This window comes from Labrus mixtus, chromosome 6 (assembly GCF_963584025.1).
Source record: "Labrus mixtus chromosome 6, fLabMix1.1, whole genome shotgun sequence".
Taxonomy (NCBI): Eukaryota; Metazoa; Chordata; class Actinopteri; order Labriformes; family Labridae; genus Labrus; species Labrus mixtus.
Window position 1 is genome coordinate 29,718,624 of NC_083617.1, and position 27,842 is coordinate 29,746,465.

Consider the following 27,842-nt stretch of genomic DNA (forward strand, 5'->3'; position numbering starts at 1 on the left):
TCTCTGCCACACAATCAATTTTGACAATAACATGATTATATCATGTTGCTCATGTCCATTAAACAGGGAGCATGACATGCTTTGAATGCATCACTGAGACTCTGAAAAACATGGCTCAAGGTAGGTGTGCTTGGGAAATACAATGATGATGTGGTCCTTAATTTCATAGCAATCCTACTGAAATATAAAACCTGTAATATATAACATTTAAATACCAAGCCCCTTAACAATCATGATATTACTCAGGCACATGTCAACATGTCTGCATAGCACCAGTATTAATGACACTGTGTTAACCTAAGCATTAAGAGACATTAAGATATTTATTTTTCTGTTTATCAAAAGAAAAAGAAAACAAATCCAAAGGGTTACATGTACGTAGCCGTTGGCATTGAAAGGCAACAATTGCTCGAATAACCATTTTTCAACCTGCAAGGAGACAGTGAAGAAATTGAGAGAAAGTTACCCACCGGACAGGGAGACTGTAGGAAGACTGTGACCTTCTCATCCTCCAGCATGAGCTGCAAGAAAAGCCTTCGAATGAAGCCTGATATGTTTCCAGAGATGGGGACATTTCCTCGCTGAGGTGCAGACTGGAAGAGTTCACACAGAACCTGCAGGCAGAAAATACAGTGTTGAAGTCATGATAGAGATTGATTAATAAATCAAAATAGGTTTGATACTAGTAAGGTTTCCTAGTGTTACTAAAGCCTTTATGGAGAATTCTGGTGTTTTCATTATGGGCCCTTAAGACCAATGGATACAGAAACTTTTAGAACTGTCTTTGTCATCTGTGCTGCTGTGATGTCATCTTAAAAGTGTTTGTACAGCAAATAGCTTTATAGAGAATCCCTCACTTTCACTCAGGGCGCGGTCACACTGGTCATCCGTACCGTGCCCAAGCACGCTTCAACCCTAAAGTCCAGTTCGTTTGACCAGTGTGACCGCTCCGTGCTGTGCTCAGGCACGGTACACTTCCTTGGCTTTGGCACACTTCGGAGAGGTGTGCTTCAGCACGGTACATTTCACAAGCACGCGGGTACACAACACTGACAGCCTTCATTCTGGAGAAATCCAGAGTTTCATGTCTGTATCTGACTAACATGACTCAATATAAGACACAAAGTATCTGTCATGTTCTCTGTGTTGTTCTCCGATGTGCGGGCGTGCGTGAGTCCGCGCGTCTATTTTATTTATGGCTGTGTCTGATTAAAATGGCTTAAAATAAGCTGCAAAGTCAGTAAAGTAGCTGTCAAGCTCTCTGTGTTTTTCTCTGATGTACAGACGCGGACTCGACTGCGCATCTCTTCTTCTCTCTCTCTCTCTCTCTCTCTCTCTCTCTCTCTTGTCCGCCTGTTTGTAAACTGAGCACGCTTCATAATAACATAAAGCGTGCATGTGTTGTATTAAGACGTTATGTACAAGAGGTAATCGTGCTTAGGCACGGATAGTCCTGTGTAGTGTGACCACAGGCCGTGCCGGCCAGCGTGGGATTGGCACAGCGGGGGGGCTTGGGTACAGCACGGTACAGATGACCAGTGTGACCGCGCCCTCAATGTCTGATGTCTCAAAGAAAGCGTATGCTATAACCTTTGTCATTCAAACAGTGTGGAATGTAAAAGCAGACCTGTGCCATGAGCCGCTGGTTGTTTGGGTGGCAGGAGATACACTGGAGAAAGAAGGCCACGGTGGCGTTCTCTAGAGCTGTCCTCTGCTGTGTGGTGAGTCCTCCTGGCTGCCCAGAAGAAGCCAGGGAGAAGCGTGACCCTGAAGGCTGAGGCTGGGGTGGAGGGGGACCAGCTGCAGATCCGGACCCCAGAGGCTGACAGCTTGCACTGGCACTGGTACTTGCACTGGCACTGGAATGGCACAGCAAGAAAAGCAGTGCCGTCCACAGTGGGTTCACCTCTGGTCCGCCTAACCAGTCTTTCATGGCGTGACTGTTTCCTACTTCCGTCAGGAAGCGCAGCACCGGAGCTGCCAGCTCTGCAGCCAGAGGAGGTCGACTGTGTGAGGTGGAGGAGGATGAGTGGTAGTGGTGATGATGGTGTCTTCTCTCAGCTTGAGCAGCTGGCAGAGGAAGGTCTGCACTGGCCAGGAGGCTGACACAGAACTGGGCCAGGCTACGAACCAGCAGTGAGGGTAAGCCTGAGTCGAGCAGCTGCTCTATGGCCCCTGGAGACTGAGAGGCAGCAGCCAGCGTGGTTAACTGGGACTCCGACAGGTTGATAGGGGGTCTTGCATGCTTGGAATCATCAGTGAGTCCTGCAGCGTTGGTGTTGGCATCATGCTGCTTTTTCCCATCATCGGTCATGGCGAGACGTTGGTGCTGGGCTTGAGAGTGACTGGCACTGGGCGCTGAAACGATCCCCATCCAGGACATGAGCAGGGAGAAGTAACTGGGGTGGATGTGACACATGGAGCACAACAGGCTGTCCACAGCTTTCTTCAGCACTATGTTGCATGGCAACGACATAGACCAGTTATACAGCAGCCTAGAAGAGAGCAAAGGAATACAATTAGTCAACAATAATGAATATATACAGTACAGACCAAAAGTTTGGACACACCTTCTCATTCAATGAGTGTCCTTTCTTTTCATGACTATTGACATTGTAGATTCACACTGAAGGCATCAAAACTATGAATTAACACATGTGGAAATATATACTTAACAAAAAAGTGTAAAACAACTGAAAATATGTCTTATATTCTAGTTTCTTCAAAGTAGCCACCTTTTGCTCTGATTACTGCTTTGCACACACTCTGCATTCTCTTGATGAGCTTCAAGAGGTAGTCACCTGAAATGGTTTTCACTTCACAGGTGTGCCCTGTCAGGTTCAATAAGTGGGATTTCTTGCCTTATAAATGGGGTTGGGACCATCAGTTGTGTTGTGCAGAAGTCAGGTGGATACACAGCTGATAGTCCCACTGAATAGACTGTTAGAATTTGTATTATGGCAAGAAAAAAGCAGCTAAGTAAAGAAAAACGAGTGGCCATCATTACTTTAAGAAATGAAGGTCAGTCAGTCCGAAAAATTGGGGAAACTTTGAAAGTGTCCCCAAGTGCAGTCGCAAAAACCATCAAACGCTACAAAGAAACTGGCTCACATGAGGACCGCCCCAGGAAAGGAAGACCAAGAGTCACCTCTGCTGCGGAGGATAAGTTCATCCGAGTCACCAGCCTCAGAAATCGCAGGTTAACAGCAGCTCAGATTAGAGACCAGGTCAATGCCACACAGAGTTCTAGCAGCAGACACATCTCTAGAACAACTGTTAAGAGGAGACTGTGTGAATCAGGCCTTCATGGTAGAATAGCTGCTAGGAAACCACTGCTAAGGACAGGCAACAAGCAGAAGAGACTTGTTTGGGCTAAAGAACACAAGGAATGGACATTAGACCAGTGGAAATCTGTGCTTTGGTCTGATGAGTCCAAATTTGAGATCTTTGGTTCCAACCACCGTGTCTTTGTGCGACGCAGAAAAGGTGAACGGATGGACTCTACATGCCTGGTTCCCACCGTGAAGCATGGAGGAGGAGGTGTGATGGTTTGGGGGTGCTTTGCTGGTGACACTGTTGGGGATTTATTCAAAATTGAAGGCATACTGAACCAGCATGGCTACCACAGCATCTTGCAGCGGCATGCTATTCCATCCGGTTTGCGTTTAGTTGGACCATCATTTATTTTTCAACAGGACAATGACCCCAAACACACCTCCAGGCTGTGTAAGGGCTATTTGACCAAGAAGGAGAGTGATGGGGTGCTGCGCCAGATGACCTGGCCTCCACAGTCACCGGACCTGAACCCAATCGAGATGGTTTGGGGTGAGCTGGACCGCAGAGTGAAGGCAAAAGGGCCAACAAGTGCTAAGCATCTCTGGGAACTCCTTCAAGACTGTTGGAAGACCATTTCAGGTGACTACCTCTTGAAGCTCATCAAGAGAATGCCAAGAGTGTGCAAAGCAGTAATCAAAGCAAAAGGTGGCTACTTTGAAGAACCTAGAATATAAGACATATTTTCAGTTGTTTCACACTTTTTTGTTAAGTATATAATTCCACATGTGTTAATTCATAGTTTTGATGCCTTCAGTGTGAATCTACAATTTTCATAGTCATGAAAATAAAGAAAACTCTTTGAATGAGAAGGTGTGTCCAAACTTTTGGTCTGTACTGTATATTTGACATTCATTGTCAGGGGAGGTAAGTTAGAAGGATAAGCTAAACTTACGCTAAGTTACCATTATTTGTTTCACTGCTTACTGCTACTAGTAGTTACTGTAAAGAATTTTATTTAAGGAAATTTTACAAAGAAAACATAAAAACAATGGAAAGGAATCCTGTCCTTGGACCAGCATTAAATCCAGACCTGGAAATTATAATCTCGAAAAAACAAGTCTGGTTGCACGAGATAAAAGAAGCAAGTGTTAGTTTCTCCTCAGCCATTTTTGTTGACTTTTTTCAGTTCAAGGGTCAGCAGCAAAAAAAAGCTAACTCCAATATAATTTTTCCCCTAAGGATGCTGAGCACTGAATTACATTGGTTTTGTATGAAAGACAGGTGCTGCCGAAAACATGTATTGACAAAACATGCATGTTTAATATCCTTTACATAGAAACATTGTTTGAAAAAGGGAAATGACTTACTCAAAAAGCTCTCTGTTGAGCAGTGCAGGCAGGTCATAATCGACAGGCAGCTCGTAACTATGCCACAGTATGGCTGCCACACAGTGGAGATGGGAAGGAGAAGGCATGAGGAGGCCGTACTCCCTTGATGAAGCAGAGGAAGAGCTGGCTCCGGCACCAGTGTATCCCATGGGGCCGCTAATCTTGTGGGCTGCTACGCGCGAGGAGTCATGAACCCACTGGAGTAGAGCTTGGATCCTGGAGGGGTTAAAATTCAGACAAACTTTGCTAAATGACTTATCACATAGTTTGGACAACACAGCATCATCTCCTCAGCCCCTCGTGTAAAGTGAATCACATTAGTATTTATATGCAATAAGCACTTCCACGGCTGTAAGAGATAACAAGGAGAGTGTGAGGACACATTTTACTACCAGCACATGCGTCTGTCTGGGAAATCACCTTGATTGGAAAACTGTTTCACATTGGTTGTAATTCTTATTGAGGGGGACTTAAGGACGGTTTTAGTCTAGGTGAAACGAGGATGTTGATGTACCTGTCTTTGGTTCCAGAGTCCTGTGTTGTGCCCAGCTGATACAAAATATCGATGGTGGAGTCTGAGGAGAGGCCGTTCAGTCTTCCAAAGAGGAGAGGGCTGTTCAAATCTTCAAAGACAGAGGCAGAGACAAAATAAGAATGAGTACATGAGGAAGGTTTATACATTTTTTTGTTCTTTGTTTTTTATCCCAGTACCATTAAATCACATAATCAAATATTTTTCTTTGTAGAAGGACCCTTGAATCTAAAGCTTTCCTAAACTCACAGCTTCATTGCCCAAAGAGGAACCCAAAACATGGTTGAATCTTACTTGCAGTATTAACAAAAAAAATTCTAACCGTGAAACATCATCTAGAAAAACAAGTATTAATCTGGTGAGCTAATGATTAAAGATTATTCATCAAATAATTTTTTTTTTTTTTTTTTTAAACTGTGGCTTCAGGGTCAATTTGGGACTCAAATTTGGCAGTATCACACAGACTTGGCAAGTCCTGCTCCTAGTTTCAGGCCTGTGCAGAACCCTTATTATTGTGAATATTTACTACAGTGACCAGATATTGCTTTAGTGAATAAAGATATTTGGAAATGTTTTATCATAGGGCTAGTAAACTATTTTTATAAACACATATCAGTAAGTAAAAAATCTATTCTCCATGTATGTTGAAGTGTAATTCCCATTTGACCTGCTGTTCACTTATTTATAGACTCTGAAGTGTTTGCTCTTGGTTTAATTTTATCATATGAAACATTCCTGATTTAACATTGTAATTACCAAATATTACATGATTAAATGCAATTTGCCCTTGTGTAAGTCTTAAACTCTTTACAACCTAAATTAAGGATCTTTCAAGGGAATACATCTGGCAACGCAGTCATGTTTTTTAAGGTCATGGGGATCTGCAGCCTGTGATTACCACTCTTCAGTGATGCAGCTATGTGTGACTCACTTGCGGGGTCAGTGCCAGAGGCAGCACAGTTTCTCAGAAGAATGTCAATGAGTTTGAGCCCGATGCGAGTGGACTGCAGCCCGATCTTGACCAGCACGGCCTCGATGTTTGGGGAATGCATGCCACAATAAGGTGACATGAGCAGCGCAGCGCAGGTCTGCAGCAGGTTTGCAGTGGGCGCTGCAGCACTGGCCATCATGGCCTCAAGGTCACTGACATGGGTGAGACAATGGTGGAGAAGGCGCAGCCAACCGATGCTGTATGTGGAGGAAGAAAAGTTGAAAAACAACACCCACACTGAAGACTAATTGAAAAACTTTCAATCCAGGATCATTATTTTACCTGGTTTTAGAAACCTGGTCCTCAGAAGGCAGGAATGGGTTGTTGACAGTTGCAGAGGAGGTGTTACCAAATGCAGTAAGCCCCAAGAGTTTGATCTGGGATAGACCCAAAGTGCTGGCATCACGAGGCCTATGCAGCCTCAGGCAAACAGCTGATGCAACCTCTGCCTTTACCAACTGGATCTTTATGTATGTTAGGCCACTAGTGATAACCGGCGTAGAGAGCGGCAACATGTTGACTCCATCAGCGCTAATCTCCACAGAGACTGAGGATGGGCAGGCTGGTGGAATTGAAACAAAAACATAGCTTAGTTTTGTTCCAAGTGAGAGGAAAAAAATAACTAGATATAAAAACAGCGAAGAAAAAGCACTTACCAACACAACATTGTGAATTTATGAAAGAAAATCCTTATTTGACATTCATTAATAAACTGGTTCAACTCACTGGCTAGAGAGGCGAGGTGAGGCTGGATGTGGAGCTCCTTCAGTAGCACAGCAGCAGGGAGGTGGATGGTGAGGTCACACCAGGCCTCCTCTGGCAGGAAGATGTAGGACCAGGCTGCTGAGCGCGCCCTGCGATGTGGGGGCGTGGCTTGAAGAAGGACCTCTGCTGGCTGGGCTGTGGGGCTGCTTGATGTGATGGTGCCTTTTATGGGGAAAAACAGATCATTTATGATGAGTGGAGAGTTCATGAAAGATGATAAGGTTTTTAAATGTAAGATATCGAGTCAAAAGCAACTGAAAGCACCTAATGGAGCAAAGTTGTGGAGTCCCTCTGCATTGTCTGGCTCTGATGTCATCACTCTGGCCTTCAGGTTGCCATCTGCTGTCTTTCCAGGACCTGAATCTAAGAACTTCATGATGGTGGATACCATGCTGCGTGCTGTGTTCACAATGGCCCGAGTGCTGGTTACCATGTTGTTACAGATTAACTGCACACCACCTGGAAAGTACAAGAAACTTAATTGATAAAACACAATTGCAGACATGTCCATAGGCAGCTGATTTGCAGAGCTTTACGACTAAGTACCACCTAGCAGCAGAAGTTAGAAAATGAAGGGAAAGATCTTGTTTAGCTCATTCTCTGCCTCCCACAGTGACAGTAGTAGGGTAAACATTATCAATGTACTCTTCGTCCCCCAATGGAGCCAATGCTTGTGATTTGGAAAATACATATCTGCTCCATGGAAAATAAATCATTCGCTGGCGTAGCAAGCTAGTCCCCATTAGCTGACGCAGGACAGCTTAGCTAACTGTGGCTGTAGCTATGGTGAAAGACCGGGATGGCTGGGTGATGGTTCAAAGGTAGAATAGCACAGAGGAAGCTCAACTACAAATCACGTTTCTAACAGCTTTGTGACCAGTGAAAATGTAAACTTGCAATAAACAGATAGTTTGACAAACTGGGGCTGCTGATTTTAAAAAGGCATGATCAAGCCAACCAACCAACCAAAGTAGTGCAATACAATAATCAGTATGTTTTGTACTGATGGGGGGCACCCGAAAATGGCGTTGGTCCACAGTTATTTCAATCATCATATTTGATTTTTTTTAATTTTTTTTATAAACCTCCTTTTATTACATAGTGCAGCAGAGGCGGTAGCCCAAGTATTCACAGGAGGGACAAATTTACCAGAGACTGTTCCTGTGTATACCTACCCATGTCATGGAAGGCCTTGAGAGCCTCGCTGGTGTCCAACACTCGGAGGATGAACCAAAGAAGAGGCTCAGACAGCTGACAGGTGGAGAGAGACCCCTGCAACAAGAACAATGACAAACAAATGTCTAAACATTATATTTTTTTTTAGCCAGAGACAAACTGAAAAGTGTTATGCTCACCTGTCTGCCCATGTAACCACAGGCCATGTATGTGAGGATGGGCTGTAACATGACCTGGACTGATGTGGCCCTCTTGCTCAGTGTGGTAAGGATGGTGAACAGGCCATCACCTACGGAAATGGCGTCCAGACCACCATGGAAGTTCTCATGTTTGGTCAGGTGGAGGCCGCTGGCTCCTAAGGAACACAGAGAACATGTCAGCTCGTGTGTTTTTTTATTGACAACAACAAAAAATAATTAAAAATGACAGAAATAAAAAAACAAGATGATGATGAAACTGATACTGATTATTTGTGTTATTATAAACATTTGTACTGTTGTGTGTTTGTAAACCTGTGGTGCTCAGACACTGTGATGCGTTCACATCCACATGCCTTTGTTCAACATTTTACACTTGTGTCACCCTGTGATTGCAAATGCAATAAAAGTAGACTAATAAAAGTAGCATGGAAGTGCAGGTATGAAAGTTACCCTGCATTGTGGCCACAGTGCTCAGTGTTCAGCAAATGTAAATTTACAGTTTTTCTATAGCTAAAAAGTCAGATAATTCTGCATCTAAGCATAATTTTCTACTCAGGAGCTTTGCAAGGTTAACATTTTTGTTTCAGCACCGTTTAGATTCCAATACATCTGTTAACTGGTGAGTCCAAAATTCCTTGTCATTTAAGCGCCAACACAATTTTTTTTTCAGCAAGTTACTAATTGTGTCAGTGGGCAGTTTGGTTCTGAAAATAAGGCTAAAGGTTAAAACTTAAATATTGTGAATGGAAAAACCAAAGCAGAGATGAAACCCTTGGTAGAGGAACTGAAGTAGTAAATAACTCTCTGTGGTCTGAATGTCTTACCTATTATCATGGCCATGGCACTGCTGTTGCACTGGCCCAATGCTGACAGGATCTGGCTCATAATCTGCTGATTTGCCAGCACCAAGTCAGCCACACCCGCAGGAGGACCCTGACTGGACGTGGATCCACCAGCAATGCTTTCTTTGCTTCCGCAGACCTTCTCCTCGTCTGACACACTGCTATCAGCTGCCCCGCTGCCAGCCGGCGGCAGCCTTCCACTGAACTCTCTGTCCCCAGACAGGGGCAGCGTCACCAGCACGTTGACCAGCTTAAGGAGGTCAAACATCAGCTGATCGCGTGTTGTCTCTCCACACACAGCCTTTGCATCTCCTGGCCTGATGATGTTGGCAAAGAGACCACCAAAACAGGCGCGTGCACCCACAGAGCTGTCGGAGCCGCTGCGGGAAACCAGCTTGTCAGAGCAGGTGATGTAGTGGTGAACCAGGAATGTTATGGACTCGATGACAGAGGAGATGGTGGCCACTGACACCACCTCAAAGTTTTGCTCTAGAGTAAACTCCAGCAACTTCACTTGGGCATCCAGTGGGCCCTGGCCTGACTGGAACGGACCCCTAAAGCATGAGAATAAACACGAGTTATCAAAGAGATCTCTTGTTGTTGTTGTTGTTGTTGTTGTTAGAGTCAATTAGAAATCTTTAAGATGCAAACATTATTGGCAGAAAACTTCAAGAGATACTCATACCTCTCAGTAGAAAGGATGTGCATGAGTTTGAGCAGGAACTCGCTGAACATTTGGGGGCAGGTAGAGGACAAGTGAACCTGCAGGCGGCCCAGAAACTCGTGCATGGCCTGGGTGGCAGTGGGTCCCACTTGAGAGCTGTGCTGGCTTGTCCCGTTGGTGCTGCAGCCAGTCAGGAAGCGCACCAGGACGTGAACCAGGGTGGGATCGGACACCATCTGCTGGGCTGTGCTTTCCTGAGAGCCCATTCCATTGCTGGAGGCTGAAAGTCCAAACACAGGTTCTATGTAAATCATTGCACATAACACAACTATTAGGTACCAACTACAGAAGAATGAGAGCATAAATAAAAACATGCTGTCGGATTTTAAGTCACAAAACTAATGAGATTCAAACTGCTGACTAAATTAAAAGACAAGTTGGAGCTGTTAAGATAAAATTTCCTTTCCAAACCCGCAGTGGTTTTCATGCATTTACTTTCACAATGGCCCTGTTTACAACTTGCATAAACAACCATCCTGGGTGTTCTGATAACAAGTGGATAGTCTTCATGCAAGTTGGGATTGCACCCCAATCGCATCCTAAAGCCGGATTGAGATCTGATAGCTCAGACCAGATACAGAGGTGGTCCTGCACGTAGACTGGTTAGGTAGTGGAGACATGAATGCATCCATGGCAGCATTAAGGACCAACCCGTCTACTGGGAGAACAATGCTGCCTCCCGCTGGTTGTAAATGATGACACATTTCAAACTAGCAGGCACTTTTTTTTTTGCAAATGAGATCCGAATCAAGTGCTAAAGAAGACTCATTATTAATACAAAGTGTAAACATCTGTATTTAAGTGCTGTCCACTTGTTATCCTATTACAGAGGATGGATGTTAATGCAAGGTGTAGACAGAGCCAATGAAAATCCAAATCCAATGAGCTGTGGGCATTTTATCATCTATTAAGCTTTTAACAAAATTAAGTAGATTATAATTAGGTTATATCATTAGAATTGTATAATCAAACACACAGCATTTAGAAACATTTTGCTATCTGCTGTATGTGTTGTGAAACATTGTCAGTAATATGATATTTAATACTGTAATGTTTTATGTCACAACATTAAGTTTATTATGGTGTAAATTGAAACAAAGTGGGATTTTAAAGGAGGTATACTGACCGACACTGTTATAAAAACCTGCCCCAAATTTAAAAGGCATCATACAAATTAAACTTGTATAACAATTACTTATGCTAACCCTGAAACTTGACATCTGATGACCTCACCAGAAACAGGCTATGTGTAATCGTAGACTGTTTGTTTTTTAATGGTCGTAGTTAATGATGTCAGAATTTAAGATACGTGTGTTTCAAATTCTACAATCTCTGTTTTCAAATTTTCGATGGTGTGCAGAAGCTTTAAAAACACTACAGATCATCAGTCATAATTTCAACCCAAAGAGAGAGAGCATTGTCCAAATTGAAAAAGAAATACATTTGCAACTTTACCCAAATGTTGGAGAGGGGGTGGGATTCAATAAGTGTTTACTTCTTCCCACTCCTTTGCAGACATGCAACTTATAATAGCTTAGTGTACAAATTATTTTATTTTTTTCTAAATTATACTTTCCACTGTTTGTAATTATTTATTTTCTGTCTTTTTTGTTGTTGTTTGGAATAAACAAATCAAATCAATGGTGCTAATGTATTTGTAATATTTAGATAGTGTGCAGGAGTTTGCTTGCAATTTTGTTAAAAAAAAAACAAAAAAACAACTTAATTTCTATTAGTATCCTGTCTAAGTGATATGACAAATATAATCCTGATACCAGAGTCTAAATTGTCTGAACATCGTTCCAGAATCATCTAAACATTGAGAAAAAACAAAACACTTCAGTCTGCTCATCAAATTATCACGGCAAAGTACTGTGTCAATCTTCCCCAATCTCTAACCATAAGCAAACATGGAAGTTACTCTGATTAGCATTAATGCTAAGTGTTGATGCTCAAATAGGCTCCTTATTGGGTACGTTTGGGTAATTTTTTAATTATGGTCATAACTTTAGTACACATTAGGTGTAACACAAGTGAAATTGCATTTTAGCTCCAGAATCAACATTCAGATGGTGTTTGAATGAAGGGACAATGTTTTATAAAAAAAAGAGTCAGCTAAATCAGCAATACATTTAAATGGGTTTCTTATATTCATCCCATCTTATCTTCTGCTCTTGTAGACCTTCATGAACCTTTGATTTTATATCCACTGACACAGACCATTCCCATACCTGCTTAACTATTAACTGTGGACATAAAGACCACAGATTGGGAGTGCAACTCTCTCACATGGGTTACTGTAATGGAAGCAAGTCAATAAGAATGGGGTACTGACTGCAGGTGGGCATGTTGGTCATCAGGGTGAGAGAGTGCAGCACCAGACACCATGTTCTCAGGGAGGTGTTGGGGTACCAAGCCAGCACTGTCAGGAAACTGCTGATGGATGCTGGACAAAGACACAATACATTATAAACCCAGCAGGAATACAAACAGTAAAAAAAAATAGTACAAGAAAGGAATCTTAACTGACTCAACTTTCCACATCTGTATCAGAGGTGTTGAAAGGAAGACAGAGTGTGATGGAGTCCTTACCTTGGTTGAGCGGGATGGTGGGCACTCGGCTTGCGTTGAACATGAAGATGTCCGAGCCGCTCTCTTCATTGCCATTAGAGCAGGTATTGAGGCTGAGCGTTAACCACAGTTGCAGCAGAGACTCCAGCTAAGAAGAGAATGCATTTTTTTAAATACCCTTTGTTGTCTGTTCTTCTTTATTTGTAGAGTATTGAGTTTATGAGGTATCACTTAGTTTAAGTGGAAGTTTCATCGCCTTAAAACTGAATAAAGTTATGATTCAGAATCTGGGAACACAAGACATTAATGACCACAACAGGAAATGTTCCTTTCTGCTGGATTAAATAATGATTTAAAATTGTGTAAGCAAGACTTTCATCCAAAAAAGATGTGGAGAGAGTGAAGTTAGACTGAGAGGATTTTATGAGCACATAATACAGAGTGTAAGGATTTCATAGGGCAGAATGTTGTGCATGTTGCTTTCTCTTCCAAAGATGAGGATGAAAGCAGGGCTTGATGTAGTTTGCTGATTTGCATGTGAAAAGATTGCCTGTCTAATGACTGGCTACATTATAGAGAATATTTCTTTTTTTTGGGGTTTATTAACTTTATTATTGCTACAGTTTTTACAGGGTGTCCTGGAGATATTCATGCAAAATCTGCACAAAATAAGACAAACTTTACCTTCAATTCAATGGCAAATATCAATGCTATAAAGTGGCAAAAGAAACATTTACACATAAAGACAATCTAGAATTTGCTCTGTAGCCTCCCATGAAACTATGAACAGGTTAAAAAATAAAACCATTGTAGAGTCAAGGCTTCAGTAGGTGCCTCTACTCCAAACATTAGTGACAAAGAATCATGTGTTTTAAAGATGCACTGAGTCTGTCTGACATACCTGTACGTGGTGGACCTGCAGCATGGAGAAGAGCTTATTGAAGCAGGCGCTCAGTATTGGGATGGATGAGGCCTGGATCAGGCCACTAACAGGAGGAGAGCCTCCTCCATGGAGAGCTCTCAGCAAGGAGTCATCAGTCCCATTGGAGGCCTGGCTCACTGAAAGCCAATCAACAAGTAAAACTTGTACTTTAGAACGAAAGACCACCAATTTAAACTTGAAAAGGGACTGTGATACTGAAAGCAATGTAAACCTAAAGTTTTTTTTAGTCATCAAAACAGATTTCCTGAAAACAACTAGAAAGTTTGCAAACATCTATTGCAAAAAAAACTATTACCGAAGCCTTCATCCTTATTTGCAGCCTAACTCTAAAGGGCCTTTCAGGTAGCAGTGAGCGCTGCACTCCGTTCTCAAACACATTCATTGTCTATGTGGCGCACAAAAGCAAGAAAGCTCCTGTTTCCTGGGTGTGCCAGGTGTGCTTTAAATAAACAGCTGTAATTTGTTTCGTTCTTGTGAAGCGGTTGTTAAAGAGCTGCAGCTCATGGATGAGCATAACATATTTTTATTTTTGCAACAAGGCCAAGGCTTCCATTTTTCATATCACCTTTATTGTTTGATTTTGATAGCATAATTAAATTAGATTTTGTGTTTTTTCAAACATGGTAAAATCATGTAGGGGGGCAGCAATAAAAACAGCCACATGAGAGCATGGTGTTTTAATTATTGTGTTTAAATTGTTCTTAAATAGAAAATATAATAGTAAGAGTATTATTTCTCAAACCTTGAGGTAAAAGAGATCTGAAGGATTGAAATAACTCAAAAATAACAATACTATTCCACTGATTCAAGAGATGTGGTTGAAAATCCTGAAGAAATTACGTTACAATAAGCAAAAATACTAATTGTGTTAAATGATCATTTCCATGTTTCATACAGTCTTTTGTACTCACCTGTGGATGAGCTTGAGGTGAGGGCCTGGAGAATGGAATCAGCCTGCAGAGTTGCCATCATTTTGAGCATGAGTTCAGCCTGCTGCTCTAGTCCCACTTCTAGCCGCGCATCCAGCGCTGTGAAAGGTAGGCATAAAGGTCAGATTGAAAGACATTATATAAAGCAAATGGAGTGAGGTCTGTGGTTCCACCCGTACTCACCCTGTGACACGGACACCGACAGACTCTGAGATCCTGGCTTTTCTGCAGCAACAGGAGGTTTGGACACCGGGATACCAACGCCTCCAATGTATGGGTTGTACCCATATGTGCCGTAGTCAGCGCCCCAGTAATCATACCAGGTGCTGCTTATAGGCTGAGGATGGACATGAGAAAAGGGGGGTGTGAAACATGACAAAAAAATTACTCGTCTTGTTTGGACACTTCAATTTCTACATTTAATTTAAGATCCCAGAATATTGATGGAGGTGCTAAAAGTACAAAAGAGTGTAAAACCAGTTTTCTTATTTGAAGCATTTTAAAAAAAAGCCTAGAAAGGGCCGATAAACGTTTCTTTGTCTACATATTTAACAGCTACTTGTTCTTGGCGATTCTTCAGTTTCGCTTGCTAATAAACAAGCAGCTTGGAAGTTGTTTGACCTTACAGAGTTTTAGATAATGCTATATCTCTGTCACTGATTAAAATGAACAATTAACTGAACAAGAAGGTTTTTAATTTCTTCGTTGGAAAAGTGTGGGAAGCTGCGCTGTAGGGTAGGTTTGAGGGAAAAACAATAATGTGAAAATATTAGGGCTGTCAGTATTATTTCAAAATAAAAGTTTGTATTCAAATAAGAGGTAAAATACTCTCAGCTTAAAACGGTACAAAATAAAAGCCAAACAAAAACTCTTATCAAATGCAAAGTAATGGGATTTTAAACATACGATAAAAATGTTATCTATTGTAATTAACTGGTGAAATTCAATGATTAATCGTGATTAAAAAATGTAGCGGTAATTGTTTACCAGCCCTGGAAAACATTAAAAGTATTTAGTGTTTTTGCTGCTTCCTTTCCCTGTTTTTGGCCAAATTTTGGAGAGAGGACAGTTGAGGGGTATGACAACCGACGAAGTGCAGAGGGTCAGGATCGAGCCCAGGCTGCTACAAGGATTACAGCCTCTGTACACGGGACACATGCTTTAACTTCTCGGCTATCGTGCCCAAAATGACGCCAATTCTTACTGGATTTATGCCCTCAGAAAATATTTTTTATTGTAAGGGTTCATTATTACGGTTTCAATGGTTGGTTTGAAGCCTTCTTCAATACAGAACAATGGTCATTTTGTTTAGAAAAAAATCTATTTTGAGCTTTAGCTTAAGGCATGGTTAACTGCCATGTCAAACCTTTGACTACAACCTCTTCAGTCATAGTAAAAGACTCTAAAGAGTAGATTGGATGATTTAATGAAAAAGAACATTGTGTTTTCTAGCTTAAAATGTTATTATCAATTAACCTTGTCAAACAAATCTAACCCTTTGACATCCAGCTCAACCCTCTTGTCTTTATAAAGTCAATAAATAAAATAGATGAAATTTAAAAAAAAAAAAAAACATCTGCCAGAATCCAAGTAGGAATCACGTGTCCACATTCACTTCTTTCCAGTCTATGGATTGGGGGGTGGCTCTTGTTTAAGAATTAAATAGAAACATTTTAAATAAAATGGTGTATGCAGTGTATGGTTATGAACCTAAACTGTAATTTGCAAGAAATATCATAAGTAAGAAGTTTAAAGTAAAAAAAATAGTACATATAGAATTACGTATAACAGTAATGGCTAAGAAGTGACATTGCATTTACCGACAGATTTGTTACATCGTTACAGAAGTGAATTTTAAAAAGGGAGAATAATATGTCTTAATCAACGTACCTTAAACACTTTGGCAGCAAGTGGATCTTTTTCCAAATCAATATCTAAAGGATCAATATCAACATCCATCAGGTCTTGTAGCAAGTCAAAGTCTATGTCTTTATCTTTTTCCAAAGATGACAGAGGTGGAGCACCTTCAGATAATGAAAACAGCTTTAATATTGCCAAGCAAGCACACTAGGGAAACATAGAAGCAAGAGAAACTCTTTCTTTAGCACGTTACTGGGCAATTTTAATGCTATACCGGCCTAAACTCCAGTACTAGAGCGAGAGTCCAGACACAAGACACCAAATTGAGTGTTTCTTCATTGAGACACAGAGGTGTGACAGTGATGATAGTGTCCATCTCCAATGGAATGTTCACTTATCTCTACAACAAGGCAAATAACCCATGATGACAATGCAACTTTGAATGACATGTTGTTAAATTGAATCTAGATGTCTGAACTCTCACTCTAAAAAGCTTTAAAAAGACATTAACAGTTCTCATCAAATCATACTGTGGAGAAAAAACAGTAACCATGCAGCCATGTCAAAGAAGAAAAGTCATACTTGATATTGAGATGAGAAACATGTGTGTGTTTGTATCTGTGTTGTGTTATTGGAAGAGTTGAGAACCGATAGGGCTACCCACGCACTTTGGAAAACCGAGGAGTTCCCAGCAGTACCTGCGATGATATCGGGTACCAGGGCCTCGTCAATGCTCTCTACCAGGGGGATGGGGGCCGGCTGGGGCAGGGAGTCATCTGAATCTGCCCCTGCTGAGGAGGACGATGCCCCAGCCTCCTCACCCACCACCACTTCGTCCATTACATCCAGAGAGCCTGGAGACAGCAGTTCACCTGGGAGGATGACAAAGTGTGAAATCAGTTTCATATATTAACTGTACGCCACAAAACACAAGACCTGTAAGATAGAAAATAACACAACAACCCACAAACTTAACACACCTGCTAGGATGTCCTGTAGCATACATGTGAGGGAATACTGAGCCCAGGCGCCCCCCCAGGAAATGTCCCCTCGGTTGAAGTCGGTTCCCACAAGCAGGAGCAGCAGACGCTCCAGCTGATTCTCAGACACTACCTCACACAGGTGAATTGTGGGTCTTGTGGCGTTTGCTATCCTAGCAAGGACCTAAGTGGGTAAGACAACAGTATTCATTGACGTGACATTTTAGATAAGAATATTTGAAAAGTCTTTGTACTTGAGTAGGATGAATACCTTGCAGACAAAGAGCAGCAGGTCAGCGTGGCAGGTGAAGTCCATAGAGAGGAGGAAGAGGGCCAGCTTCTGAACCACAGAGATGCAGCGTTCATGGGACAGAGTGAAGGGCAGGGGTTCTACTTCTGGGGCTTCTTTGGCAGTTGTGGACTCTGTATCCAACGTGGAGCGGGGCCATTCAGCTGTCCGTCGGAGACGGATTAGGTCTTTAAAGTGCTGCAATATGGAGGGAGGGTAAACAGGGGATTACGAGACATTTAAAAATGTCAGAACAAGGACACGTTTTTCAATGTCTCAGGCAATCCATGGCAGAAAAGAGGATGTGTCAAGATGGCAAACTAACAGAGTCTAATGTTTAATTTGCCTTTATATCAATGGTACATGTTTAGGAGGTATCCACAGTATAAACAAAAGAGAATAGAAGAACATATTGGTAGGGAGAAAACATACGGAAGCAGTTTCATGACATGCATGACGATGGCATCGGTCGCATGATATAAACGTCACAATCCTCTCCCAACCCCTCAGGCTGAATATTCCTGAATATTACCTGCCTGGTTCACACATCGGCTTACCACTGACCTCACAACACAATTATTACTAGGGGGCTGGCAGGGAAAATTCCAGTTAAAGTCTAGGTTAAAAGTTTAGCCTATGTGTTCACACATGCAGCACACCATGGAAATTTGGGAAATTTTCAGGAGTTTTGTGCATGTGTGAACAGGGCTTTATAAAGTGACAGGGCTTCCTATTATACACTGCAGTGAATGATTAACTTCTCACCTTGGATGTTGCTTGTTTGAGCTTGGCCTGTTCCACCAGGAGTTTGTAGGAGGAGCCTTTGTTACTCTGGATCTTCTCCTTCTCTATCTGCTCCACCAAAGCTTTCTGTTTAGCTTTCAATAGATTTAACTGCTACAATAAAAAGCGCATGATAAATATAAGAACTGCAAAAGTGTTCACTCAAGACAACCAAATTTAATGCTGCAGCATCATGAGATGTGCAAACAAGTAAAAAAACAAAACAAGAAAGTCATAGTCCCGGGTTTATATATTATAAGACTTGTATCAGACTTAAGTGCACATTTTCATATAACACTATCAGAGGATTTCAAGAACACATCAAAATGTATCTATTTAAATGGGAGCTGGTGTTTGGTTGAGACACATTTACCTGCTTGTGGTGGACGAGCTGCTTTCGGATCTTGCGAGAGTAGAGTCGATCCAGGCTGCTGCTGCCTTTGGCTGATCTGCTGGAGCTCTGAGACTGAAGGCTGTTATTGATGAAGCTCCACTGAATACCTGAAGGACAGATCGACAACAACAATCATCAGCTGACCAGTTGAAAATTGATAAATCCACAAAAAACAACCATGCGTTCAGGTTCAAGTTCTGAAATCAGATGTCTGTCAGAGATGTGCGCAGGTTAAACCAGCAAATCGACCGGAGCAATGCTCAACCACTTTTACAACAGGAATGTGGACTTGCAAGGAGGACAGAAGGATGGTGGTGCTAGCAATGCTACCATTAGACACACTCTACAAACTAATTCAACATTGTTTACCTGAACAGTTTGTGATACTGTGTTTTGCTTTGTTAACTGACATTTTTTAAAATTTTGACTGTTTGTTCATGTGTTTTTTTATGTTTCGACGAGTCGACCAATTTAATTTAAATTTGCATTTGATAAAAAAATAAATGAGTCGCTTGTAACATCCCTGATGTGTTTTGCATGACTTTTACATGAGGTTTTGGACACGCTTATTCTGCTGTTAGAAAAAAAAAAGCTTACCCAATAATCTATGAGGATTTTATTTTTTCTTCTTTAAAAGCTCATCATGTGTGAGGTTCATTTAGAAGTTGCGGCATTTCAAAAGACATTTAACATTTAGAACATATATCTAAACACAGCCTGAATGAATTCACAGCAGCCTCATATTATAATATAGTGATTGATAATATGAAAATGACAATTGTTTTTTTCTTTTCTTTGAACTTTCCTTCTTTAAAAAGTGAAGTCACGAAGTGGATTAAAAACTGTTCACTGAAGGTTTTAAAATTTCAAATCAAATCATCAGACACTTTACGGGCAGCAGTAGCTCAGTCTGTAGGGACTTGGGTTGGAACCGGAGGGTCGCCGGTTCAAGTCCCGGTGCGGATAAAATATGGAAGTTGGTCTGGTAGCTGGAGAGGTGCCAAATCACTTACTGAGCACTGCCGAGGTGACCTTGAACAAGGCACCAAAACCCCTCCCCACCACCAGCTCAGGAGCGCCCGCTGTGGGCAGCTCCCTCACTCTGACATCTCTCCATTAGTGCATGTCCATAGGATCCTGTTTGTGCATGTGTGTGTTGCATGACTTACAGAGTGTAAAAACAGAATTTCCCCTTGCAGGGATCAATAAATTAAATCTTAATCTTTACATACCTGTATAACTTCTCTCCCGCTCTTTTCCAAGGTTCTTCTTCCCACCCGAGGCCTCGTCTTCTATGCTGGCCACGTAGTCCAATAGTCTAGAAACCAGCATCACTACCCAGCTGATCATGGGGATATCCAAGACTCCTGAAAAAACACATAATAAATACACAGTCTCTGACCTCAATCTGATCAATTATTTAATTAAAATATACATTCATCACACACAAATCTGTCATTTGTGCTTTGATCAATATTATAAGCCTTTCACGCTTAACAAGTTCTCTCCGTTACACATGAAAAGCTTTGCAATATAATTATAACTCTTCCAAATTCAAGGTAGCAATACCTTCAGTCCTGCGCTGGGCAGCTGCTTGAGGCTGCTGCAGTGGAGAAAGAAGGCTGTCTAAGAGGTTCAGGAGGCCCTCCAACACTCCACTGTTACTCAACGATCTTTGGCCAATGCAAGACAGGAGCATGAACACCCTGGAAAGAAAAACAAAAGTTACAATCTCAGCACTCATTCCTGCACAGAAATATTAATATATATATATATATATAAGCTCTAACATGTAATGAAGGAGCGACTACGGTATGTCCTTTACTCAACGTCTCAAAGTAGGTTACTCTATCATGGATTAATTACATTTTTAGATTGAAATTCATGTTTGTACAAGCTGATTTATGAGACATGTTAAGCAGCAAACTGAACTTAATAAAATATATATGTCATACCCTGCCCACCCCCTGCTTATTAGTATCAAATAAAGGTATTTAAAACAAAAGAAAATATATATTTTTTAATTACTTTCATAGTCCTCTATGTGTTTAAAAACTTTGGAAATCTTTTCTGTAGAGCTTTTGGTAATTGGATTAAATCTAATTTAAGATTTTACTCATCTGTCTTGACACTGTGTTGTAGATGCAGAGCGTCAGAGGACACGCTTTCTCACGCCTTCTGGTTCTGCCCTTCACTAACTAGATTCTAGATTAAAGTGTTTGCCTCGTATTTCAAGTCCTATAAAAGACTTTCAGTCAGATGGTGGATTTTCCATCTTCGGCTGCTCAAAGGTAACTGAAGGTTTCTCCACGCCCATTAGTGGCGCTGGGAATGTCAATCGCCAAGAGACTCATTCTAAGAGACTGGGAGTCCTCTGACCCGCCTTCTGTTCAGAAATAGATTGCCCATATGATGTCAGCCATTCATTTCCGGCTATCTTGGACTCATTTCTTGCCCGACTGGATGAGGGTGATGTGGGATGAAAACTCCCTTCAGAGACTCCATGTAGATTTTGCATCTACCGTTCTTTAACCTGCTTTCTTTCTATGTTTTTCTCACACACTTGCCTTTTCATTCAGTGATGTTCGTTTGTTCTTTTTTGATTTGTACTAAGCAAAAAGCACCGTATGAAGTGTCATAAAAAAAAATGTAATGGCCTCTACCTGTCCTGAGGGAAGATAAGTAGCTGCTCTGAGTTGTAGAGTTCCTGCAGTACGTTTGAGAGGAACTGGCCCCACCAGCGCTCCCCTCCACAGAGCTGCACCAACAGCAGTCCAGCATGAAGACGGATCTTAGGCGTCCCGCTGATGCAAAGATGTTTGAAGAGCTCCTCACAGGCCTGCGCATGGAAGGTACTCTGCAACACTGAAGGCACCGAGTGGCCTAAAAATGTTCAACAAATTAAACACACAAATTAAAGAAATGAGGACTAATGCTGAGCAGGCTGTGGCCCATTAATAATTTGTCAAATTCAGGTGGGAAAAAATGCATATATTTCAACACTGAATGGATTTTCAGAGCCAGCTGTGTCCAGTTCCTTGCTCACCGTTGTTGGAGTGCAGCAGGCCCAGCAGAGTGTCCAGCAGGTAGCGGATTATGGTCCTCAGCTGCTCAGTAGACGAGTTGTGGACGAGCTCCTGGGTCTCTGCCGCCCCAGCTGAGGGGAGAGACTTGCGGCCGGCACCCAGTGACACCCGCAGCCTCTGGACGGCGTGGTGAGCTAGGTTGAGTTGCAACTGCAGCTGGATGCAGTCCTGATAGGCTGAGAAAACCCGCTGGTCCTCCTCCACCACCTTGTCTGGTTTTCGTAAGAAGTACTGAGCGTTGTTGGCGCTGTTGAGAGGCGGCAGGTCGATGTTCTGTAGGAGGGTCTCTAGGCGATGGCAAGCTAGGTTATACCTAGTGAATAGGAACAGAGGAACATGCGCGCTTTAAAACTCACATCAGCAAATATGAATGAATACATTCCTGAAGAGTTTGTCTAATAAGTAACCACATGCTCCTATTAGAAACACTGGCCAACAAATACGGTGAAAAGCTTTTGAAAGAAAATTGGTAAGCCTTTACTAGGTTTTAGAGTGAAATGAGACATTCAGAGGAGCAGCAGTGTCATACTTTTCCATCACTGCGACTGTAGTGAAACACTGCGAAGGCTAATCTACAGTGTGCCTAAAGGGACAAAATAGCATGCGATTAAAGAAAATCATTAATATTAGACCTTAATTAATCACGATTAACTAGTTAATGCTAACAGCCCTAGTTTATTTCTTAAAAATTGAAGCAATGGGTAAAAAGAAAGAGGAAAAAGAACATAGTTGATGTCGTTCTTTCCCGAGGATTTTTTTGATAAGATAATTGTAACAATTTGTTACATTTACTTGAAATTATTTAAGTAACAGATTATAAATTCATAAAGAACAAAGTAAGTCAAACTCTACAAACTGAGAATGCAGTAGTTTTTTTAAAGCTCTACCTGCACTGGATGTCCTCCTGCAGCGCCACCATCATGTTCAGGTGCTGGTCCACATCCGGCTGACTCGCTGCATCACTCTCCCCCCTCAGAGGATCATGCATCAATTTAAGCTCGCTCTCCCACGGAAGGATGTAGGTGTGTCCATAGTAGAAGCCCAGGGGGATTTTTGCCCGAGCATTGGTGCTGCCATAGCGCCCAATGACAGTGATCTGAAAAGAGAAGGACATTAACCAAGAGATTACATTACTGTGATTAACAAAAGCGCCATACTCAGATACATCAGGTCTTCCTGCAATCATTCAAAGACGATTAAGACAAATAACTAACCTTCATGAACCTGCACACAGGTGGTGGCAGCAGGTCATGAAGAATGAGAGAGTGGGTGCTGATGTCAGTAGCTACCACCAGCCTGCGGCCATCCACCTCCTCCCCCAGCGTCCAGATGTCGATCGACAGCGAGGCCAGGTCACAACACGTCGGGATGAGAGCATCAGTTAGGAGCACGGGGCGGCCAAAGTCCAACGTGACGAAGCGTCGGGCTCCTGGTCAAGAGTACAGCAGAAACAGGAAGATCCCTTAGCCACAATTTTGCCTTTTTTTTTTTTAAAATAAAAATAAAATCAAGCTGAAGAAACTACACAAATGTAACTTTCTGATGATTTATGTATAAACAAACCTAACCCTCTAAGCTGTTTCAAACGTTTATTGAAACTTTAAAAGTTTGATGATAAAAGTGTAGCATTGCTAAATGACATACCAGAGTGCATCCTCTCTATGATGATGGACTGGTGAGGAGGAGGCTGCAGGAAGTGAGATGCCTGGGAAATAGCCAAAGCCAGACCACTACCCATGGGGCTCTGAAGCAGAAACATATACCGGTAATAAGATAATCACAATTTAAAAAAATGACTTTCTTTTATTAATTCAAAAAAAAGAAAGAAAGTACAATATACATTAGCTGCTGTAGTTTAATATCTCATCAATAAACCAGTGATTGATTTCTCCCCCAAGTGTACACATTAAAGTAGCGCCTGACACCATAATCAGGGCTTATGACTGCAATTATATGTTCATTAAATATATAGAATAAATTGATTCTGATAGTGTGTCACTGACCGGTTTGGCTTTGTGTGTGTTCTTGTGTGCAGCAAGGTTGACAGGCCCCGGGTCCATCATGGAGCCAGGGAACAGGTGAGCCAGCTCAGCGCTGAAGGCTGCTGACACTGCCTCATTGGGTGGGGTAAGGGGAGGAGTCATGAAGAGGGGAGTGGTTTTAGGTGTTGGGGGGATAACATCGGAGGGGTGAATGAAGAAACCCGGGGCAGAGGAGGAGTTGGAAGGCACAGAGTTGTGGATGGGCCCCACGCCTGAGGCAACGGCGGCAGCAGAGGTGGTCTGATGCAGTTTGGCTTCAAGCTTGGCCTTCTGTACGTGGGACAGACAAAAGAGATTTTACTAAGCACAACATAGGATCTTAAAACTGGTATAATAACAGCTATTAGTGCTGTTAAATGGTAAGGGGGCGGGGTACAATGAGAGAACAGGATAGTTGTAAAACAATAAAGAATCAGTGTTGAAACAGAAATCATTTCAAAAGTCAGCAGATTGTTTTAATCCCCAGGTATTTTGATTGCTGCCAAAAAATGAATAAGGGCTTTCTTACATCCTTTTGTGAATTTATGTCTATGTAGATTATACTACATAATAATTATAGTTCTCAAGCATGACGTTTTCATTGTAAGAACTGAACAACCCATAAATATCCCTTCGCCTCCCTGAATTTATGCTACCTGTTATGTCTTTTTTTTTTTTTAAAAAAGGGACTTTTTGGATTTGTGTCATCTAGATGTTCTGAGCAAGGAATTGACGAAGTCTACAGATTTTCGTCTTGGGTTTGACTTCCTGTTTGCCCTCTTATACTGTCCAGGTAAGGGAAATCCCAAGTATGGATTTGTGTGTGACTCAGGCATTGACCTGCTGCTGTAGCTTCAGTAGCTGCTGTTGTTTCTCCTGCAGGACCTGCAGCTGCTGCTCTGCAGAAACCATAGCGTGGGACAGCGACTGGAGCGCCACCTGGGCTGCAGAGCTGAGAGCTGTGGAAGCTTCGCCCACAGGCCCTGTTGACAGGCCACCTACAGTCGGCGTCACGCCAAATGTACTCACTGGGGATAAAAAAGAGAAGTTCAGGCATTGCTTAAGAGACTCAAAACAAAATGTATTTTAAAAATTGTTTACCAGTGAACATGCTGGCGTCATCTCGTTCCACCCGTGTGCCATCACTGGTGGAGATACAAGTAAAGTGCAAAGGCTCCACCTCCAGGAGTCCTGTTAAAGCCGTAAAGCTGCCTTCTGCTGCTGCACAGCTGCTCACTTTTCCATTCCCTGCGGGGTACACAGCATGAGTAACGGAAAACAGGGAAGAAAACAACTAAGCTTTGGCCATTTACTCTTAAAACAGATGAAGAAGTATTTCAATTTACATACTACATACATAAAAACAAAGCCATTTTTTCTGCACTGATCATGTCTGACACAGGTCGACATTTTGAAATATATCACTAAATTGCCACACTTCTGTCAGCATTTTACTTCAATACATTGATCATATGTTATTAATCTGTCATTGTAACCTCCTTGATTTGAATAAGTGCATAGCTAATACCTGAGAGAATGTCAGAGAGGTCGATCTCATCTGACTGGACTCCGATGCTGCTGTTGAAGGCATTCTTACAGGAGGAACCACTGACCTCCAGGTCAAAGAGCACAGGGTCAAATGGAGAGCTGTACAGGCCGTACCTGTGGGAGAGTGTACAGAAGGTGGGAGAGCAGAGACTTAAGCAGAAATATTGAGGAAGCGAGGACTCTCACACTGAGGCAATGCCCAGCTGTAACACTGTGGTACCTCAGAGGTAGCTTGAATTACTTATATCTACCGAGTATTACTTAAATACTAAAATTGAAAAAAAATATTTGTAAGCTATCATTGACCTGAAAAGTTGGGAACATACCTGGTCTGCAGAAGTGCCTCCAGTGGGGTGAGGCGGTCTTGCAGCTGCCGAGAGATTGCGGTGAGCAGGGAGGCACAGGCGGTGCTGCAGCCCGCCATGTCCTCTTCCTTCACATAGTTCAGCAACACGAAGTACCAGAACACAGAGCCTGAAACCAGAAAGAGAGAAATGAGAAACACAGGGGAGCCAAACAACAGATATGTACTGTGTTTTGTTCATTTCAGTCACTTACCACCTGTTGCTGCTGCAGGTAAGTAAGGCATATTGTCCAATAGAGCCTTCAGAAGACTCATGCCAAAACCCTGTTGACTGGGGTCCCCTTTCCCATTGCTACAAAAAGTACAGCACGTTATTTATCAACTACATATAAACACAAAATAAAAAAACATCTACTGGTAATCATCACAAAGGCCTTTTCTATTATTATGACATAACCACTGATTAACTCAGAGTTATGTACGGCACAACTTTGCCAGTGTGAGTGTGCCCTTAATGTACAAAAATCATTCTCTGCTTTTGTTTGTTCAGGTTTCAACTTTGTCTTAGCTCTTCTTTGGACAGTGTGGCTATTTTCTTAGGGACAGTAAGGAGAAAAAATGCTACCTAGGCAGTTGCAAGGGCATCCTTACAGACAGGATACCTGTCCCAAGGAACACAGCCACCCTGGTGAGGGAGCTGGTCTCTTGCCTTGTTAACTTTCTTTTATCCAATCAAATAGTTTTATTGACAAGAAACGGTTCATGAAAACTTTTGTCAAATCTACAGAACACTACAGGTAGATAAACTACCTTAAATTAAAAAATAAAGCACATCTTTTGATTCATTTAGTCAAGCTCCTATATCAGATGGGCCCCTCGGTTCATTTAATTTGGTGTTTCATTCAAAAAAAGAACTGCTCTCACCAAAGTGACTTTTCAAGCTGTGGATACAAAAGCCAGAACATAAAGCCTCTAAAACAACATTTCTTTCAGGTCCAGGGTATGAGAAACTTTAGGTTTGGGGTTCTTACCTAATACAAAGTGCAAGAAAGCGAGCACACTTGTGAGCTATGCTCCGGCCTGCCTCAAAGAAGCACATCCGTACAATATCCGTTAGTCGCGTCCGGGTTTTTGCGAGCAGGCCCTCCTTCCCCTCTCTCAAGCTAAAAAACAAAAAGAACACAATGTATTAGTTGTCTTTGTAAACTGTCTAAGTGACCATCATCTTCCACCTTGATTGATCAATGATGATGTATGAGCTGTGCTGATGCTTGGGTCATACCCGCAGGGACCGTTGGAGAAAACCCCAGCCAGCCAGCACAAGATGTCTAGGATGAGGCTTTGTGCATGCTCAGTGGCTGCACTGCCCTCTGTCCTTCGACACAGTGCGTCCAGCAGCTTCTCGTGGAAGTCCATAAACTGCAGCATAGCACAGCGTTGGACCCTGAAAGGCATCATGAAAAATGAGACAATCCGGTTGTTATTTAACTTTGGCAATCAGCATGACAGAAAATCCAAGGAAAGACTGTTTTCTGATGAATGTGTGACCCTAAAAAAACACTAAACCAACCAAATGTTCTCTTTCTGTTTGTTTTACCACAGCCTGTGTACTCTGACTATTTAGTGTTCATTATGACAGTTTTGATAACGGGGTAAAAGGAATCAGTGATCTGACCGTTCTTTGGGTATTGATGTCTTCTTGAACCTTCTGATTGTGACAGAAACTTCCTGCAGCAGGTCGCATCCTCGCAAGTTCTCGACTTTCTTCGAGGGCGCTGAGCTCTCCGTTTTCACTGAAGAGACCTTGTCCTACATCAAAACACATTCAGATCAACTCATGCAGACTTCATACAAAACACAAATAAATGTGACTGTGTAATTGGGTTGTACTGTATTCCTGATCCCAAAAATGTTCCTTCTGTTTATAATCAAGAAAGATGGTATGTGTGTTCAGGACAGAGATCATCAAGTATTGCTCATGATGAAGACAGCTTTATTTTTTTAATTATTCTGACGTGAGTGATTAGTGCAAAAAAATGTTTTAATGACTTTTCTTTTCTTAAGTTGGTTTCAACATTACCATGAGGCTTTCTCAACCAGAATTTAGTCAAATAAAGCAAATATCTTCAATAGTTTACTTTGTGTTTAGGACATTTAGACCCTTGTGTACGACAGTAAAAAAAAACCTTCACTGCAGCAATGACACACTGACTGGTGAAATACAAAATTATAACTAAAAA

The 27,842-nt window shown here is 42.0% G+C and overlaps 1 protein-coding gene across 6 annotated transcripts in view; it reads right to left on the reverse strand.

The window, feature by feature from the left end:
- The window catches only part of birc6 (baculoviral IAP repeat containing 6), a 118,246-nt gene that overhangs the window by 69,408 nt on the left and 20,996 nt on the right, over positions 1 to 27,842 (reverse strand). For 2 of the 6 annotated variants that reach the window (XM_061040841.1, XM_061040839.1), the window contains exons 17-55: positions 27,278 to 27,411; positions 26,885 to 27,046; positions 26,634 to 26,765; positions 25,857 to 25,954; positions 25,625 to 25,772; positions 25,279 to 25,412; positions 24,852 to 24,998; positions 24,591 to 24,778; positions 23,733 to 24,041; positions 23,374 to 23,473; positions 22,944 to 23,158; positions 22,617 to 22,825; positions 21,690 to 22,042; positions 21,307 to 21,526; positions 20,213 to 20,349; positions 19,876 to 20,010; positions 18,623 to 18,750; positions 18,232 to 18,363; positions 17,449 to 17,664; positions 17,178 to 17,361; positions 16,896 to 17,069; positions 16,228 to 16,361; positions 14,521 to 14,674; positions 14,320 to 14,436; positions 13,367 to 13,524; positions 12,487 to 12,613; positions 12,230 to 12,340; positions 9,856 to 10,114; positions 9,153 to 9,724; positions 8,308 to 8,483; positions 8,128 to 8,224; positions 7,217 to 7,411; positions 6,914 to 7,114; positions 6,470 to 6,749; positions 6,128 to 6,384; positions 5,179 to 5,287; positions 4,644 to 4,880; positions 1,628 to 2,495; positions 471 to 614 (exon numbers count right to left, since the gene is read on the reverse strand). In XM_061040841.1, coding sequence (XP_060896824.1) covers positions 471 to 614; positions 1,628 to 2,495; positions 4,644 to 4,880; positions 5,179 to 5,287; positions 6,128 to 6,384; positions 6,470 to 6,749; positions 6,914 to 7,114; positions 7,217 to 7,411; positions 8,128 to 8,224; positions 8,308 to 8,483; positions 9,153 to 9,724; positions 9,856 to 10,114; positions 12,230 to 12,340; positions 12,487 to 12,613; positions 13,367 to 13,524; positions 14,320 to 14,436; positions 14,521 to 14,674; positions 16,228 to 16,361; positions 16,896 to 17,069; positions 17,178 to 17,361; positions 17,449 to 17,664; positions 18,232 to 18,363; positions 18,623 to 18,750; positions 19,876 to 20,010; positions 20,213 to 20,349; positions 21,307 to 21,526; positions 21,690 to 22,042; positions 22,617 to 22,825; positions 22,944 to 23,158; positions 23,374 to 23,473; positions 23,733 to 24,041; positions 24,591 to 24,778; positions 24,852 to 24,998; positions 25,279 to 25,412; positions 25,625 to 25,772; positions 25,857 to 25,954; positions 26,634 to 26,765; positions 26,885 to 27,046; positions 27,278 to 27,411 — 7,851 coding nt within the window. Of the gene's footprint in view, positions 1 to 470; positions 615 to 1,627; positions 2,496 to 4,643; positions 4,881 to 5,178; positions 5,288 to 6,127; positions 6,385 to 6,469; positions 6,750 to 6,913; positions 7,115 to 7,216; positions 7,412 to 8,127; positions 8,225 to 8,307; positions 8,484 to 9,152; positions 9,725 to 9,855; positions 10,115 to 12,229; positions 12,341 to 12,486; positions 12,614 to 13,366; positions 13,525 to 14,319; positions 14,437 to 14,520; positions 14,675 to 16,227; positions 16,362 to 16,865; positions 17,070 to 17,177; positions 17,362 to 17,448; positions 17,665 to 18,231; positions 18,364 to 18,622; positions 18,751 to 19,875; positions 20,011 to 20,212; positions 20,350 to 21,306; positions 21,527 to 21,689; positions 22,043 to 22,616; positions 22,826 to 22,943; positions 23,159 to 23,373; positions 23,474 to 23,732; positions 24,042 to 24,590; positions 24,779 to 24,851; positions 24,999 to 25,278; positions 25,413 to 25,624; positions 25,773 to 25,856; positions 25,955 to 26,633; positions 26,766 to 26,884; positions 27,047 to 27,277; positions 27,412 to 27,842 lie in introns of all 6 variants that reach the window. The other 4 variants (XM_061040838.1, XM_061040836.1, XM_061040837.1 and 1 more) reach the window with 3 other exon arrangements.